The sequence below is a fragment of the Ips typographus genome, linkage group LG13 (genome assembly GCF_016097725.1).
Source record: "Ips typographus isolate SLU linkage group LG13, UJ_Ityp_2.0, whole genome shotgun sequence".
Lineage (NCBI taxonomy): Eukaryota > Metazoa > Arthropoda > Insecta > Coleoptera > Curculionidae > Ips > Ips typographus.
Window position 1 is genome coordinate 3,134,366 of NC_138434.1, and position 18,764 is coordinate 3,153,129.

At 34.6% G+C, this 18,764-nt stretch overlaps 1 protein-coding gene across 4 annotated transcripts in view; it reads right to left on the minus strand.

The window, feature by feature from the left end:
- roq (RING finger and CCCH-type zinc finger domain-containing protein roquin) overlaps positions 1-18,764 on the minus strand; it is a 58,632-nt gene that overhangs the window by 25,990 nt on the left and 13,878 nt on the right. For 3 of the 4 annotated variants that reach the window (XR_014180147.1, XR_014180148.1, XM_081991508.1), the window contains exons 6-8: positions 17,057-17,288; positions 16,830-17,011; positions 7,798-7,942 (exon numbers count right to left, since the gene is read on the minus strand). Coding sequence is in view for 2 of the 4 variants with exons in the window: in XM_081991508.1 (XP_081847634.1) it covers positions 7,798-7,942; positions 16,830-17,011; positions 17,057-17,288 (559 nt within the window). In the remaining 2 variants the exon portion in view is untranslated. The remainder of the gene's footprint in view (positions 1-7,797; positions 7,943-16,829; positions 17,012-17,056; positions 17,289-18,764) is intronic. The other variant, XM_081991510.1, reaches the window with a different exon arrangement.

Below are 18,764 nucleotides of genomic sequence, written 5' to 3' on the forward strand. Positions count from 1 at the left end.
GCTGTTTTCAGACCTCAAAAAAATGCTCCAGGGAAAGAAATATCAATCAAATGAGGAAGTCATCGTTGAAACTGAAGCGTATTTTGAGGCCAAGGAAAAATCGTTCTATAAACATGGTATAGAAAAGTTGGAATGATTGTATCACTCTAGAAGGGAACTATATTGATGAATAAAGACGAATTTCATGAAAAATAATTGTTTTTCTTAGTTGGTCCCCGGACTTATTGAATGAAGTGTCATATGGCAGGACAGAGGGAGTAAAGATAGGTGGCGAAATTGTAAACAACGTAAGGTACGCAGATGATACTGCCTGATCATTGCAGAAAACATGGAAGACTTGCAAATGCTGCTGGATAGAGTGAACGAGGCTGGTCGAAGATGGGGTATTAATATTGTCACGGTTTGGGCCTACTATGCTCGATACTTCTGAACGAGCACTCGATTCGGGATGGAATTAGCGCGTGTTAAAGTAGGCCACAGTTAGGAAGAAGCGACACCTGGAAGCATCTTTGATATTCGAGGCAAATCGCGAAGCGTTTCTAGAACGTGGTTTGCCGAATATAAAAGAAACGGTTTCAGACAGTGGAGTAGTGAATTTGGGAACGCGGTAGTAAAGTTTAAATAGTGGAATAATTGTAGTAGTGTTTTTTTAGTAGCTGAGTTAATTATTGTACGGAGTGTTTTGAAGTGTTAATAAATTTATTAATTGTTGAGTTAAATTGACTTAGTGTAAACCCACGGGAAAATCGTAACAATATTGAACTGGTATCACATTTCAAATATCTGTAGTGTGACGAAGAGGTAAGAGCGAGGATTGAAATGGCATCCAGCAAATGGAAACCAACTCTCACTAATAGATTTTCAGTCAAAGTATTATTTGACCACTTCAGGTATTCCTCAAGGTTCGAACCTTGGGCCTTTGCTTTTTCTTATGTTTGTTAATGGTATAGTGAATGAGATTACAAATTGGGGAGTATTGATGTTTGCTGATGATTTGAAATTATACTCCAGGGTACGTGATGCAAGAGATTGTCAAATTCTTCAAGAAAACTTAACCAAAATACATAAATGGACCATTATTAATGAACTTAATATTAATGTTAGTAAGAGCTGTGTACTTCAGTTTTCTAGGAAAAAAAGTCTAACTAACTTCACCTACAAAATAGGCGGAACAGCACTGGCTCATGTTTCGGAGATGCGCGATCTTGGAGTGACTTTTGATTCACGGTTGACATTTAGGTCTCACATACACGAGATGGTTTTATAGTTAGGAACAGTAAATTATTTGTGAATACCAATTGTATCCGTATGTTATATGTTTCATATGTAAGACCAATATTGGAATATTGTTCAATTGTATGGAGTCCATATTATAACAATCATAAATACACCATAGAAAGAGTGCAAAATAGATTCTTAAGATATATATATTATAAGGAAACTGGTAGGTTTGAAATCCATATACCCAAAATTGATGTCACGAAAGCACATAATCTCAAACCTCTAGAAAATCGTAGAAAAATCGCATCTATTGTCTTCTTGTATAAACTAATACACAATCTTATAAGTGATCCTGAACTATTGGCTAAATTAAATTTTTGTGTTTCAACTTACAGAACTAGAAAACCATCAACATTCTATGTCGATAATACTAGAACTAATTACTATTGCAATTCTCCTATCAATGTAATGTGTAGTCTATATAACCAAATTCAGGATAATATTGATATATTTAGTTTAGGCTTTAACTCATTTAAAAGAGAAACAAATGAATTAATTTAAATTAAATTAGTTATAGGCAGTAGTTAGAACAAATGTATTTTTTTTTTGTCTTTGTTTTTCGTTTTGCCTACTCTGTAATTGGATAGTTATATCTGTAGAGTTTGTAGTAAATAAATAAATAAATAAATAGAAACCTCACATTTTTTTGTACGGATGAGACATTACGGACGCTTTTAGAAATTAATTTCCTACCAAATTGCCTAAATGGGATTTTTCCCTAAAGGGCCTCAGAAGAAAGATTTTGGCCTGGAAACGTTTAGTAGGAACAAAATGTCCTGATGTTGATTTACAAAAATTCAACCCTCTGTAACTCGGTTAATTGGCAAATTTCAAGGAAATGTCAAGAAATAAAAATTGTAGGAAATGTAATTTGCAGTGAAATCATCAGAATGGGATTTTGCCCTAAAGGGCCTCAAAAGAAAGATATTTGCTTGGGAACGTTTAGTAGGAACAAAATGTCCTGATGTTGATGTTATCCTAATTTAAACCTGCAAAAAACAGTAATTTTAACACAATTTTGGTGCACGTTACCATAAAATCGCTAATAACTCGCTTATTTGAAACATTCAGTATAAAAACATTAGAAAATCGTAGATAGCCAATGAATGGGGCTGTCACGTGACGTTTAACGGGCGCGGCTAAGTTGCTCCGTTTGGCCGCTAGAGGGCGTCAAAGTTGGTCGTTTTTTTTTCGTACTTTTTTGTAAATATCTCGAAAACGGTACAATTTACAACCTTGAAATTTTTACCGTAAACTCGTCTTGATAGGACGCACATTAATCGTATATAATGTTTTTTTGAAAAAAGGCACCGTTTGGCTATAAAAAAAATAAAATTGATTTTTTCAAATTTTCTCAAGGGGTACTCTAGTGACTTTTTGAAAAAAAAAACTACATTGGAACCACCTGAATTTTGAAATTACCAGTTTTTTTGTGTTGTATTTAGTGAACACTGCAAATAAATTCAATTTTAAAATGATCATATAATGTCAAAATTTTGATTTTTTTAGGTTAAGGGTCGTTTAAACTTATTGATTTAAACTGTAATTTTCTTGCTAGGTAGCTCCGTTATTTCGCAAAATTCAAGGAAATGTCAAGAAATAAAAATTGTAGGAAATTTAATTGTTGACATCATGAATAAAATAGGAGCGTTCGAAATGTGGTGCTATCGAAGAATCCTCAAGATTCCGTGGACTGCACATACCCAGTAATGAAGAAGTACTCGGACAGCTGAATAAGGATCGAGAACTCCAGAGAAGGTCAGTTATTTCGGGCATATAATGCGAGGTGATAAGTATCACATCCCTCGCCTGATTATTCAGGGAAAGGTTGAAGGCAAAAGATGAATAGGTCGCAAAAAGCTATCGTGGCTGCGAAATATTAGAAACTGGACCGGAGTGGGAGTAGAACAACTATTCCGAGTAGCAACAGATTCAATCAAATTGTCATGGAGGTAGCCCACGCCTGAAGACAGGCACGGCACCGAAAGAAGTAGAGAATGAATGAATAGCGGCAACCGTGGATTCAAAAGTAACGGAGAAAGCTAATGTGGATGACGTATGGGAGGTAATGGAGAATGCGCCTTGGCCACAGACTAAATGGTAAGTACAGACAACCGGCGTAATGTAATATTAGAGTGGCACCGAAGGGCTCTCTAATGTATTTCAGTTGTACAGGTAAACTCTAAGAGATGGCGCTAATACAGCTCGTCATTGCGGACATAGTTGCCAACTTTTGCAGTAAGTCCTATAATCCGCTCTCTTTTGCTATCCCATCTGAACTGCGCAGGAAAGCTCGATTAATCAAATAAATTTAAGTTAAATTGCTCGTATTTGGAAAACAAAAAAAAAATAAGAATTTTTGGTTAGAGGAGTCGACAATAAAGATTCTACTTAATTTAAAAGTCAGTTTGTAAAGTTGTAGAATTAAAATGTCATTTTTAAGGTCACGTGACAGTTTTTATGTTTAGACTAATATTTTTAAAATCGAGTGACTCTTTTTTTGACGTCAAAACACATCCTGAAGATCACGTGACTCTTTTAAGATTAAAAACGGAATTGATTATGTCCCATGACAGTTTTAAATGTCAAAATGTCATTTGAAGGATCACGTGCTCGTTTTTCAGTTTAAACTGATATTTTTAAAGACACGTGACCCTCTTTACAAATTACAATGGCTACGTGACGATTTTCAACTATTTTAACGTCAAAACGAAATCCTAAAGGTCACATGACTGTTTTAGATGTCAAAATGCTATTTGAAGAATCACGTGACTCCTTATAATGTGCAAATGGTCCCGTGACGATTTTCAATAATAAAATATATTTTTAAAGGTCACGTGACCCTTTTTTAATGCCAAACCGGACTCCTAAAGGTCACGTGACCGTTTTTCAGTTTGAACTGAATTTTTTTAAATTACACGACTCTTTTTAATGTGTAAATGGTCACGTGACAATTTTCAATAATCAAATTTAATTTTTAATCCACGTGACTCGTTTGTAACTTCAAAAGGGATCCTGAAGGCCGCGTGACTCTTTAAAAAAATTAAAAATGGATTTTATAATGTCGCGTGACAGTTTTAAATGTCATTGTGTCAGGATCACGTAATCGTTGTTCAGTTTAAATTGATATTTTTAAAGACACGTGATCCACTTGCAAATGATGGTCACGTGACGATTTTCAATAATCACATTTCATTTTTAATCCACGTGACTCGTTTGTAACTTCAAAACGGATCCTGAAGGTCACGTGACTCTTTTAAGATTAAAAATGGAATTTATATTGTCACGTGACAGTTTTAAATGTCAAAATGTCATTGTGTCAGGATCACGTAATCGTTTTTCAGTTTAAATTGATATTTTTAAAGACACGTGATCCTCTCTACAGGGCAAATGGCTGCGTGACTACTTTCAATTATTTTAACGTCAAAACGAATTCCTAAAGGTCACGTGACTCTTTTAAAATTAAAAATGGATTTTATAATGTCACACGACAGTTTTGAATGTCAAAATGTTATTTAACGGATCACATGCTCGTTTTTCAGTTTAAACTGATATTTTTAAAGACACGTGACCTTCTTTACAGGGCAAATGGCTAACGTAACGATTTTCAATTATTTCAACGTCAAAACGAAATCCTAAAGGTCACGTGACTGTTTTAGACGTCAAAATGCTATTTGAAGAGTCACGTGACTCTTTGTAATGTGCAAATGGTCTCGTGACAATTTTCAATAATGAAATAGATTTTTAAAGGTCACGTGACTGTAAATAGCGAAATACTGTTTAAAAGGTCACGCGACTGAGATTTAAGCTTTAAACTGCAAATGGTCACGTGATAATTTTTAATAATCAAATTAACTTTTTAAATTTTGATTTAAAAAAAAAACAGTTTTTTTTTAATTTTTAGTCACTCGTTTGTAACTTCAAAAGGGACGCTGAAAGTCACGTGACTCTTTAAAAAAATTAAAAATGGATTTTATAATGTCGCGTGACAGTTTTAAATGTCATTGTGTCAGGATCACGTAATCGTTGTTCAGTTTAAATTGATATTTTTAAAGACACGTGATCCACTTGCAAATGATGGTCACGTGACGATTTTCAATAATCACATTTCATTTTTAATCCACGTGACTCGTTTGTAACTTCAAAACGGATCCTGAAGGTCACGTGACTCTTTTAAGATTAAAAATGGATTTTATAATGTCACGTGACAGTTTTAAATGTCAAAATGTCATTGTGTCAGGATCACGTAATCGTTTTTCAGTTTAAATTGATATTTTTAAAGACACGTGATCCTCTCTACAGGGCAAATGGCTGCGTGACTACTTTCAATTATTTCAACGTCAAAACGAATTCCTAAAGGTCACGTGACTGTTTTAGATGTCAAAATGCTATTTGAAGAGTCACGTGACTCTTTGTAATGTGCAAATGGTCTCGTGACAATTTTCAATAATGAAATAGATTTTAAAAGGTCACGTGACTCTTTTAAAATTAAAAATGGATTTTATAATGTCACACGACAGTTTTGAATGTCAAAATGTTATTTAACGGATCACATGCTCGTTTTTCAGTTTAAACTGATATTTTTAAAGACACGTGACCTTCTTTACAGGGCAAATGGCTAACGTAACGATTTTCAATTATTTCAACGTCAAAACGAAATCCTAAAGGTCACGTGACTGTTTTAGATGTCAAAATGCTATTTGAAGAATCACGTGACTCTTTGTAATGTGCAAATGGTCTCGTGACAATTTTCAATAATGAAATAGATTTTTAAAGGTCACGTGACTGTAAATAGCGAAATACTGTTTAAAAGGTCACGTGACTGAGATTTAAGCTTTAAACTGCAAATGGTCACGTGATAATTTTTAATAATCAAATTAACTTTTTAAATTTTGATTTAAAAAAAAAACATTTTTTTTTAAATTTTTAGTCACTCGTTTGTAACTTCAAAAGGGACGCTGAAAGTCACGTGACTCTTTAAAAAAATTAAAAATGGATTTTGTAATGTCGCGTGACAGTTTTAAATGTCATTGTGTCAGGATCACGTAATCGTTTTTCAGTTTAAACTGATATTTTTCATGACACACGTTACTCTCCTTATAGTGCAGATTGACCATTTTCAATTCAAAACGTTTTCACGCCAAAACGGAATCCAAAAGATCACATGACTGTAAATGACAAAATATTATTTGGAGGGTCACGTGACTATTTTCAATAACTAAATTTAATTTGAAAGATTACGTCATGGTTTTTTTTTTTTTAGTTTTACACTCTAAATCACGTGACTCATTTTAAGGTACAAATGGTCACGTGATTGTTTTTAGATTAAACGTGGAATTAATAATGTAAAATAACCCCTCTTGAAGAACATTAAATATAAACTAATAAAAAATAAGTAAAGTAAAAAAAAACACACAAAATCTGTCAGTTTCTTCTGTCTAGAAACAAAAAAAAATGTGATCTGTCAATTAGACAACGCCGCATTAAAATTGACGTTTTCCAACTGTCAAAGGATCGGAATTGCCGCGTCTGACTTGAAAACTACGCCAGACCAGTCGAGTTTAGCTGAACCACCGCCCTCTATACTAGAAAGCCTAAAATGTAACTTTTAATGGCGGCGTTAGCGGTTTTCGTTTTATACACAAACCTATGCAGATGCAGTAAAAAATATGTTTTTTTTTAATTGTTTCGTGTAGTTGATTGCAAGTTGTGAGTCAAAAATCAAAAAAAGGTTCATTCCTGATCCTGATATGTATAGATAGAGATTTTTATACACAATCAAGTCCAGCCTAAACAAATTGGTTAGAATATTTGTCCTGGAAAGTACAACTAACAGCTAACTAGTTTAAACACTGTTCAATACAAGAAAATCTGTAAATCCTTGAAACTAGGTAAGCAAAACTAGGTAAATGGTTCTTATGTTATTACCAAGAACATTCATTCAAAATTATTTTTGTTGCTCTCACATTGAAGGATGCTTTAAAATGTAACTCACCTACCTGTGCATGTAACAAATACCTAATAAGTTTACTGTGCTAAAAAGCACTTGTATCTACCATTGAGTATAGTGTTGGAGTAAAATCGTTCCACGTCAAGTAAAACTGACACGGTTGGGCTTTTTCCTGAATTGCTGTTACAATGTGGCTTGAAAAACTTATGAACAAAAATAACTTACGCAAATAACCTCAAGTTTTGATCTTAAACCGTAAAAATTAATCTAATCCTCAAAAAACTCAATTTCCACAATACAAACAAACGCAAACTGTCACCACTATTTCCGCCATATTGGAATTTTTGACAAGCACCTTCTAGGCTTTCTAGTATAGTAGGCGGTGGCTGAACCCGTCTTTGAACCCTGATTGTACAACTCAATGTTGCCGGAGCAGAATTGGGATATGAGCAGAAAAGTCAAAAGCAAAACTGGATGAGATACTGACACTGTTTGAAGAAGGAAATCCATACAACACGGAATAGGGAAGAATATAGATATTTTTGTCCAAAACACATTTGACTTACCATAAGCGACGTATCCTTCACCAATCCCAGTACTAGAAGGCATTATAACGGTATGTCCTGAAGACATGGCGTTCTGATGGAAATGGTTGTTGTTGTTTACGTACCAAGATGGCACCGGACTACCGGACGACACCGGTCTTCTGACCTGTCAAATCAATCAAACATTAGATGTTGATTGTTTTTGTTCCAGCAAAAGTGGCAGTGACGACATTAACTATGACGTCAAATTGAAATTCTAAAAGCTTCTGAATCTTTTTTGAGCTATTTCAGCATTTGAAATATTTGGAAAGCTTCTAGACTAGTTGAAGAGCATTCAGACTGTTCCCAAAAGCTTTTGGAAGCTTCTAGAAACTATTTTGAAAGCTTTTGGAGTTTCTATAGTGTTTTAGAAGCTTCTGAAATCTTTTTTGAACCACTTCAGGGGCATTTAGAGGGTTTTAGTACAGTTTAAAGAGTATTTTGAAGGTTCTGGACTACTTTAGAGGCATTTGGACATCCTGGACGGTTCTAGAAATTGTTGAAAGCTTTTAAACTGCACTAGAATCATACTCAAGCCTTTAGGCAGGTTTGAAAGCTTCTAGACTAGTTGAAGAGCATTCAGACTGTTCCCGAAAGGTTTTGGAAGCTTCTAGAAACTATTTTGAAAGCTTTCTGAGTTTCTATAGTGTTTTAGAAGCTTCTGAAATCATTTTTGAACTACTTCAGCAACATTTAGAAGGTTTTAGGACAGTTTAACGGGTATATTGAAGGTTCTGGACTACTTTAGAGGCATTTGGACATCTTAGACAGTTCTAGAAATTGTTGAAAGCTTTTAAACTGCTCTAGAATCATACTCAAGCCTTTAGGCAGATTTGAAATCTTTTGAAAGCTTCTAGACTAGTTGAAAAGCATTCAAACTGTTCTCAAAAGCTTTTGAAAGCTTCTAGAAACTATTTTGAAAGCTTTCGGAGTTTCTATAGTGTTTTAGAAGCTTCTGAAATCTTTTTTGAACCACTTCAGGAGCATTTAGAAGGTTTTAGCACAGTTTAAAGAGTATTTTGAAGGTTCTGGACTACTTTAGAGGCATTTGGACATCCTGGACAGTTCTAGAAATTGTTGAAAACTTTTAAACTGCTCTAGAATCATACTCAAGATTTTAGGAAGGTTGGAAATCTTTTGAAAGCTTCTAGACTAGTTGAAAAGCATTCAAACTGTTCCCAAAAGCTTTTGAAAGCTTCTAGAAACTATTTTGAAAGCTCACGGAGTTTCTATAGTGTTTTAGAAGCTTCTGATATCTTGTTAGATTACTTCAGGAGCATTTAGAAGGTTTTAGCACAGTTTAAAGGGTATATTGAAGGTTCTGGACTACTTTAGAGGCATTTGGACATCCTAGACAGTTCTAGAAATTGTTGAAAGCTTTTAAACTGCTCTAGAATCATACTCAAGCCTTTAGGCAGATTTGAAATCTTTTGAAAGCTTCTAGACTAGTTGAAGAACATTCAGACTGTTCCCAAAAGCTTTTGGAAGCTTCTAGAAACTATTTTGAACGCTTTCGGAGTTTCTAGTGTTTTAGAAGCTTCTGAAATCTTTTTTGAACCACTTCAGGAGCATTTAGAAGGTTTTAGGACAGTTTAAAGGATATATTGAAGGTTCTGGACTACATTAGAGGCATTTGGACATCCTAGACAGTTCTAGAAGTTGTGGAAACCTTTTAAACTGTTCTAGAATCATACACAAGCTTTTAGACAGATTTTAGATCTTTTAAAAGCTTCTAGACTAGTTGACAAGCATTTAGAAGCTCTTAGACTGTTCCCAACAGCTTTTGGAAGCTTCTAGAAACTATTTTGAAAGCTTTCGGAGTTTCTATAGTGTTTTAGAAGCTTCTGAAATCTTTTTTGAACCACTTCAGGAACATTTAGAAAGTTTTAGCACAGTTTAAAGAGTATATTAAAGGTTCTGGACTACTTTAGAGGCATTTGGACATCCTGGACAGTTCTAGAAATTGTTGAAAACTTTTAAACTGCTCTAGAATCATACTCAAGCCTTTAGGAAGGTTTGAAATCTTTGGAAAGCTTCTAGACTAGTTGAAAAGCAATCAAACTGTTCTCAAAAGCTTCTAGAAACTATTTTGAAAGCTTTCAGAGTTTCTATAGTGTTTTAGAAGCTTCTGTAATCTTTTTTGAACTATTTCAGGAGCATTTAGGAGATTTTAGGACAGTTTAAAGAGTATATTGAAGGTTCTGGACTACTTTAGAGGCATTTGGACATCCTAGACAGTTCTAGAAGTTGTTGAAAGCTTTTAAACTGCTCTAGAATCATACTCAAGCCTTTAGGAAGGTTTGAAATCTTTGGAAAGCTTCTAGACTAGTTGAAGAACATTCAGACTGTTCCCAAAAGCTTTTGAAAGCTTCTAGAAACTATTTTGAAAGCTTTTGGAGTTTCTATAGTGTTTTAGAAGCTTCTGAAATCTTTTTTGAACCACTTCAGGGGCATTTAGAGGGTTTTAGTACAGTTTAAAGAGTATTTTGAAGGTTCTGGACTACTTTAGAGGCATTTGGACATCCTGGACGGTTCTAGAAATTGTTGAAAGCTTTTAAACTGCACTAGAATTATACTCAAGCCTTTAGGCAGGTTTGAAATCTTTTGAAAGCTTCTAGACTAGTTGAAGAGCATTCAGACTGTTCCCGAAAGGTTTTGGAAGCTTCTAGAAACTATTTTGAAAGCTTTCGAAGTTTATATAGTGTTTTAGAAGCTTCTGAAATCTTTTTTCAACTACTTCAGGAGCATTTAGCAGGTTTTAGGACAGTTTAAAGGGTATATTGAAGGTTCTGGACTACTTTAGAGGCATTTGGACATCCTAGACAGTTCTAGAAATTGTTGAAAACTTTTAAACTGCTCTAGAATCATACTCAAGCCTTTAGGAAGGTTTGAAATCTTTGGAAAGCTTCTAGACTAGTTGAAGAGCATTCAGACTGTTTCCAAAAGCTTTTGGAAGCTTCTAGAAACTATTTTGAAACCTCACGGAGTTTCTATAGTGTTTTAGAAGCTTCTGGAATCTTTTTTGAACTATTTCAGGAACATTTAGGAGGTTTTAGGACAGTTTAAAGAGTATATTGAAGGTTCTGGACTACTTTAGAGGCATTTGGACATCCTAGACAGCTCTAGAAGTTGTTGAAAGCTTTTAAACTGCTCTAGAATCATACTCAAGCCTTTAGGAAGGTTTGAAATCTTTTCAAAGCTTCTAGACTAGTTGAAAAGCATTCAAACTGTTCCCAAAAGCTTTTGAAAGCTTCTAGAAACTATTTTGAAAGCTTCTAGACTAGTTGACAAGCATTTAGAAGCTCTTAGACTGTTCCCAAAAGCTTTTGGAAGCTTCTAGAAACTATTTTGAAAGCTTTCGGAGTTTCTATAGTGTTTTAGAAGCTTCTGGAATCTTTTTTGAACTATTTCAGGAACATTTAGGAGGTTTTAGGACAGTTTAAAGAGTATATTGAAGGTTCTGGACTACTTTAGAGGCATTTGGACATCCTAGACAGTTCTAGAAGTTGTTGAAAGCTTTTAAACTGCTCTAGAATCATACTCAAGCCTTTAGGAAGGTTTGAAATCTTTTGAAAGCTTCTAGACTAATTGAAGAACATTCAGACTGTTCCCAAAAGCTTTTGAAAGCTTCTAGAAACTATTTTGAAAGCTTTCGAAGTTTATATAGTGTTTTAGAAGCTTCTGGAATCTTTTTTTAACCACTTCAGGAACATTAAGAAGGTTTTAGCACAGTTTAAAGGGTATATTGAAGGTTCTGGACTACTTTAGAGGCATTTGGACATCCTAGACAGTTCTAGAAGTTGTTGAAAGCTTTTAAACTGCTCTAGAATCATACACAAGCTTTTAGACAGATTTTAGATCTTTTGAAAGCTTCTAGACTAGTTGACAAGCATTTAGAAGCTCTTAGACTGTTCCCAAAAGCTTTTGAAAGCTTCTAGAAACTATTTTGAAAGCTTTCTGAGTTTCTGTAGTGTTTTAGAAGCTTTTGAAATCTTTTTTTGAACTACTTCAGCAACATTTAGAAGGTTTTAGGACAGTTTAAAGAGTATATTGAAGGTTCTGGACTACTTTAGAGGCATTTGGACATCCTAGACAGTTCTAGAAGTTGTTGAAAGCTTTTAAACTGCTCTAGAATCATACTCAAGCCTTTAGGAAGGTTTGAAATCTTTGGAAAGCTTCTAGACTAGTTGAAGAGCATTCAAACTGTTCTCAAAAGCTTTTGAAAGCTTCTAGAAACTATTTTGAAAGCTTCTAGACTAGTTGACAAGCATTTAGAAGCTCTTAGACAGTTCCCAAAAGCTTTTGGAAGCTTCTAGAAACTATTTTGAAAGCTCACGGAGTTTCTATAGTGTTTTAGAAGCTTCTGAAATCTTTTTTGAATCACTTCAGGAACATTTAGAAGGTTTTAGCACAGTTTAAAGAGTATATTAAAGGTTCTGGACTACTTTAGAGGCATTTGGACATCCTGGACAGTTCTAGAAATTGTTGAAAACATTTAAACTGCTCTAGAATCATACTCAAGCCTTTAGGAAGGTTTGAAATCTTTTGAAAGCTTCTAGACTAGTTGAAAAGCATTCAAACTGTTCTCAAAAGCTTTTGAAAGCTTCTAGAAACTACTTTGGAAGCTTTTGGAGTTTCTATAGTGCTTTCGAAGCCTTTGAAATCTTTGTTGAACCATTTCAGGAACATTTAGGAGGTTTTAGGACAGTTTAAAGGGTATATTGAAGGTTCTGGACTACTTTAGAGACATTTGGACATCCTAGACGGTTCTAGAAATTGTTGAAAGCTTTTAAACTGTTCTAGAATCATACACAAGGTTTTAGATAGATTTTAGATCTTTTGAAAGCTTCTAGACTAGTTGAAAAGCATTCCAACTGTTCCCAAAAGCTTTTGAAAGCTTTTAGAAACTACTTTGGAAGCTTTTGGAGTTTCTGTAGTGTTTTAGAAGCTTCTGAAATCTTGTTAGACGGTTTTCAGGACCATTTAGAAGGTTTTAGGACAGCAAAAAAGCATAGTAAAAGTTCTGGACTGCTTTAAAGGCATATGGATACTTTAGATGGTTCTAGAAACTGTTAAACGTTCTTAAACTGCTCCTGATACATACAGAAGCTTTTAGACTGTTCAGAGAAGGTCAAGTAAGTAATTCAGAAGGTTTGTTTCTGCAGCAAGACAACCAATCTGCTTGGAATTGAAGAATTCAGAAACCATCAAACCAAGTTCAGAACATTCAAAGACAATTCCATAAAATACATTATCTGTGGATAATATTACCAAAACGGAAACTCCACTTTAATAATTTAAAGAAATAAAATTAAAAAAATTATACAATTTAGCTTAAAAATCAAACTAAATTACACTTGATATACTTTCTGTATTACAATAATTAACTATTCTAAATTACCCATGAATCTTGCTGAATTTCAAATGACTCTTTCTGAATTACAGTTAGAAATGGTGTAGATACTGTTTTGCAAGTTTCTGTAGTGTTTTGAGAGTTTTGAATTTTTTTAAATTACTTTGGAAGGTTTTTGGACAGTTCACAAAGCATATTGAAGGTTCTCGACTGCTTTAAAGCAAAGTAGAAATCTTAAACAGTTTTAGAAATTATTGCAAGCTTTTAAACTGCTTAAGAATGGCTTTTAGACTGTTTTCTAAAAGCTTTTGGAGTTTCTATAGTGTTTTGAGAGCTTCTGAAATCTTTTTAGACTACTTCAGGAGCATTTAAAAATCTTAGACGGTTCTATGGTTCATACAGACGCTTTTAGACTATTCCAAAAGCCTTTGGAAACTTCTAAAATCCTTTTAGACTACTTCAGGACCATTTAAGAGATTTTAGGATGGTTTAAAGAGCATATTAAAGGTTCTGGACTGCTTTACAGCCAACTGGATATCTTAGACGGTCCTAGGATTTGTTGAAAGCTTTTAAAAACTGTTCTAGAATCATACAGAAGCTTTTAGACCGTTCCAAAGCCACTTGGCAGGTTCTAGGCTGTTTCAGGAGCGTTCGAAAGCTTTTGGACACTGTTGTGGAAGATTTTAGAAGTTGTGAATTTTTTAAAACCACTTCAGGAGTATTTGGACAGTTTAAAAAGCATATTAGACGTTCTGGATTGCTTTAGAGTCAACAGGAAATCTGTTTAAGAGGCATTTGGAAATTTAGACGGCTCTACAAGTTGTTAGAAGCTTTTAAACGGCTTCAGAAGCATACGGAGAAGAAAAGAAGAGCATTTGACAGCTTTTAGACTGTTCGAAAAGGTTTTATTTAGTGATGGGCCTAAATTTACCGTGACCGGTTATTTACCGGTAAGGTAAAATAAAATTGGAAAAGTTAAATTCAGTGTGACAAGAAAATTTACCATTTTTTACCAGGAAATTTGTGAATCTAATTGAAATTTGCTTCAAAGATATCATTTTCCTGTCATAACTGTGTAATTTTATTATAACCTGAAAAACACTACAAAATGAGGTAACGTCAGGGAGAAAAGTTGAATTAAAGTTTAAATTGACAGAAACACAGTTTGAAAGGACAGTCAGGGACAAAATCGCCTGTCAAACTCACTTGGAGTGATTAAATTACTGTTTTAAGCACATTTTTGGAATCCCCACTAAATTTTCTATCTAATGACATAAAAAACACTACAATATTTGGTACAGTCAGCAGAAAAGTGGTATCAAATATTAAACTGACAGAAATACAATTTGAAAGGACAGTCAGGAACAAAATTGCATGTCAAACCCACTTGTAATGAACAAATGACTGTTTTAAGCACATTTTTGGAATCCTCACTAAATTTCCTGTCTAATAACCTGAAAAAACACTACAATATTTGGTACAGTCAGGGAGAAAAGCGGTGTCAAAGTTAGAACTGACAGAAACACAGTTTCAAGAGACAGACAGGAACAAAATTGCCTGTCAAACTCACTTGGAGTGAACAAATGACTGTTTTAAGCACATTTTTGGAATCCTCACTAAATTTCCTATCTAATGACATAAAAAACACTACAAAATGAGGTAATGTCAGGGAGAAAAGTTGAATTAAAGTTTAAACTGACGGAAACACAGTTTGAAGACAGTCAGGGACAAAATCGCCTGTCAAACTGACTTGGAGTGAGAAAATTACTGTTTTAAGCACATTTTTGGAATCCTTACTAAATTTCCTATCTAATGACATAAAAAACACTACAAAATGAGGTAATGTCAGGGAGAAAAGTGGTATCAAATATTAAACTGACAGAAACACAGTTTGAAAGGACAGACAGGGACAAAATCGCCTGTCAAACTCACTTGGAGTGATTAAATTACTGTTTTAAACACATTTTCGGAATCCTCACTAAATTTCCTATCTAATAACCTGAAAAACACTACAAAATGAGGTAACATCAGTGAAAAAAGTGGTATCAAAGTTAGAACTGATAGAAACGGAGTTGTACACGACAGTCAGGGACAAAATCGCCTGTCAAACTCACTTGGAGTGAGAAAATTACTGTTGTAAGCACATTTTTGGAATTCTCACTCAATTTCCTATCTAATAACCTGAAAAACACTACAAAATGAGGTAATGTCAGGGAGAAAAGTGGTATCAAATATTAAACTGACAGAAACACAGTTTGAAAGGACAGTCAGGAACAAAATTGCTTGTCAAACTCACTTGGAGTGAACAAATGACTGTTTTAAGCACATTTTTGGAATCCTCACTAAATTTCCTATCTAATGATATAAAAAACACTACAAAATGAGGTATTGTCAGGGAGAAAAGTTGAATTAAAGTTTAAACTGACAGAAACACAGTTTGAAAGGACAGACAGGGACAAAATTGCCTGTCAAACTCACTTGGAGTGAACAAATTACTGTTTTAAGCACATTTTTGGAATCCTCACTAAATTTCCTATCTAATGACATAAAAAACACTACAAAATGAGGTAATGTCAGGGAGAAAAGTGGTATCAAATATTAAACTGACAGAAACACAGTTTGAAAGGACAGTCAGGAACAAAATTGCTTGTCAAACTCACTTGGAGTGAACAAATGACTGTTTTAAACACATTTTTGGAATCCTCACTAAATTTCCTATCTAATGACATAAAAAACACTACAAAATGAGGTATCGTCAGGGAGAAAAGTTGAATTAAAGTTTAAACTGACAGAAACACAGTTTGAAAGGACAGACAGGGACAAAATTGCCTGTCAAACTCACTTGGAGTGAGAAAATTACTGTTTTAAGAACATTTTCGGAATCCTCACTAATCTTCCTATCTAGTACCCTGAAAAAACACTACAATATTTGGTACAGTCAGGGAGAAAAGCGGTGTCAAAGTTTGAAATGTCAGAAACATAGTTTGAAACGACAGTCAGGGACAAAATCGCTTGTAAAACCCACTTGGAGTGACAAAATTACTATTTTAAGCATATTTTTGAAATCCTCACTAAATTTCCTATCCAATAACCTGAAAACACTACAATATTTGATAGTCATGGAGAAAAGCGGTGTTAATATTTGATCAGCCAGAAATAGAGTTGAAAAAGACAGTCAGGGACAAAATCGTCTGTAAACCTCACTTGGAGTAAGAAAATTACTGTTCTAAGCACATTTTTGGAATCCTCACTAAATTTCCTGTCTAATAACCTGGAAAAACACTAAAATATTTGGTACAGTCAGGGAGAAAAGCGGTGTCAAAGTTTGAACTGGCAAAAACACAGTTTGAAAGGACAGTCAGGAACAAAATTGCTTGTCAAACCCACTTGGAGTGAAAAAATGCCTGTTTTAAGCGCACTTTTGAATTCCTCATTAAATTTCCGATTTAATAACCCAAAAAAAACACTACAAAATTTGGTACAGTCAGGTAGAAAAGTGATGCAAAAATTTGCTAACTGCCAGAAACACAGTATTTATATACCAGTAATCTACTGGTCAAATTTTCCTGGTAAAGTAATTACTTTAACGGTAATTTACCCATCACTAGTTTTATTCGATTCATACGGTTATATTGACGTCATCACCATCACCACAACTTACCAGATTCAATGCTGGATCCCTAAAAGTCGCTCCCATTTCTATAGATTGATTCATACCGTTACCGTCCTTGGGCATGCGCGAAATAGGACCAAACTTGCTCACCGCAGGCCCATCGTAGGGGACGTAGTCGTCGTCGGCGGCCAAAATCGAATCCGACCTCACGAAAGTCGGCCCTAAACCCACTAACAGTCAGATAAAAACAGAAAAAGCGCAGCCTCGCTACTAACCGGAATTAATCTGATTAATCAAAAAGTTGTACGGTGAACTAGGACTGTCCAAATCGTGTTGCGACTCTTGTCTAGCCAATGTGGTGGCGTTGTTCGATATTTCCGTGGCCGCATTCTTCCCCACGACCTTCTCCAGCTGGAGCAACACTTCTTTTCGGAGCTGTTGCAATTCCGCCATGCTTTTCAATTGACCGCGAGACGGTTTCGACGGCATTCCCGCGTGTTTAACCACCTTTTGAATTGTTGATAATTGATCAAATTGTTATTCATAAATGTTCTCAGGAAATATTAAGACAATTCAAGAAGGGGGGTTTTCTACTAATGAAACTCTTCCACTTTTTGTCAGGAATAATCAAGGTTTGACTGTAACCATTCTAAATTATTTGAGAGATTTTCCTTTTAAATCGGGCAGATACGGTCCTGATATTTGGCACAAACCTAGCACAAATCTAGGGTAGTAGCAAAATTGTAGAAATAAAATCATTAAGGTCCATTTTCGCTTGCACTAAGTGGCCAAATAACACGCCATACTCATTAGGATAGTGGCGGTGTTTCAGGCAAATTTGATCCTTACGAAAATTGTCATTTGTAAAATCGGGTTTTAACGAAATTTGTATGCATTACATCGTAGTAGACCTAGTAGCTCATGTAACCGTGTTATCCTAATTTTCCAGGGTGAAACTAGCCCCAACCAGTCAAAAAGTGATTCTGGGGCATCCTGTCTGTAAACCGTAAATAACACGCGTATTTGTAACACTTTGTATTTACTTTTATATGTCGATGGGAAGCCAATAAAATTAGCTTTCCATTGACGCAGAAAAGTCGGTTGGTTAGTGGTATCGTTTGGCCACTAGAGGGCGTCAAAATTGACTAATTTTGCATTGAATTCATTGAAATTACCAAACTTTATTTATGTTTAAATTTAAATGGTAGATGTCTTTGTACACCGTAATGCCCCAGCGGTTGACCCTCGATTTACACACTTATTTTTGACCACCCTGTATACGGCATAGAGACATTTTATTATTTTTTTTTATTTGACATTTTTCGGAAATTTCCTATAGAAAGTGATCGAAAGAAGACTAAAAGAGCTTTATATTGCTATTTTGAACCACCCTGTAGGTGCTAGAACAACGAAGTTACAGGCTATCAAAGTGACAAGTGTCAATTTTCTCAAATCACCATTTCACTGTCAATAACTCGCTTAGTTGACGTTTTTTGGACAAACTTGTCATCTGACAGTTTGTAGAACACTCTGGGCTACAATTTGCTAAAAAAATCAATTCGCTAACTGTCAAAGTAACCGAGTTACAAGCTGTCAAAGTGATAGCTGTCATATTAAGACTAATTAATTTTTAATTCTGGTTAATCACTTTTAAACTTTCAAAAACTCAGTTATTTCACATTTTTCGGTAATTTGCTACAGAAAGTGATTGAAAGAAGATTAAAAGAGCTTTAAATTTCTATTTTGAACCACCCTGTAGGTGCTAGAATAACGGAGTTACAGGCTATCAAAGCGACACGTGTCAATTTTGTCAAATTACCATTTTACTGTCAATAATTCGCTTAGTTGACGTTTTTTGGACAAACTTGTCATCTGACAGTTTGTAGAAGACACTCTGGGCTACAATTTGGTAAAAAAAAATCAATTCACTAACTGTCAAAATAACCGTGTAACAAGCTGGCAAAGTGGCAACTGTCATATTTA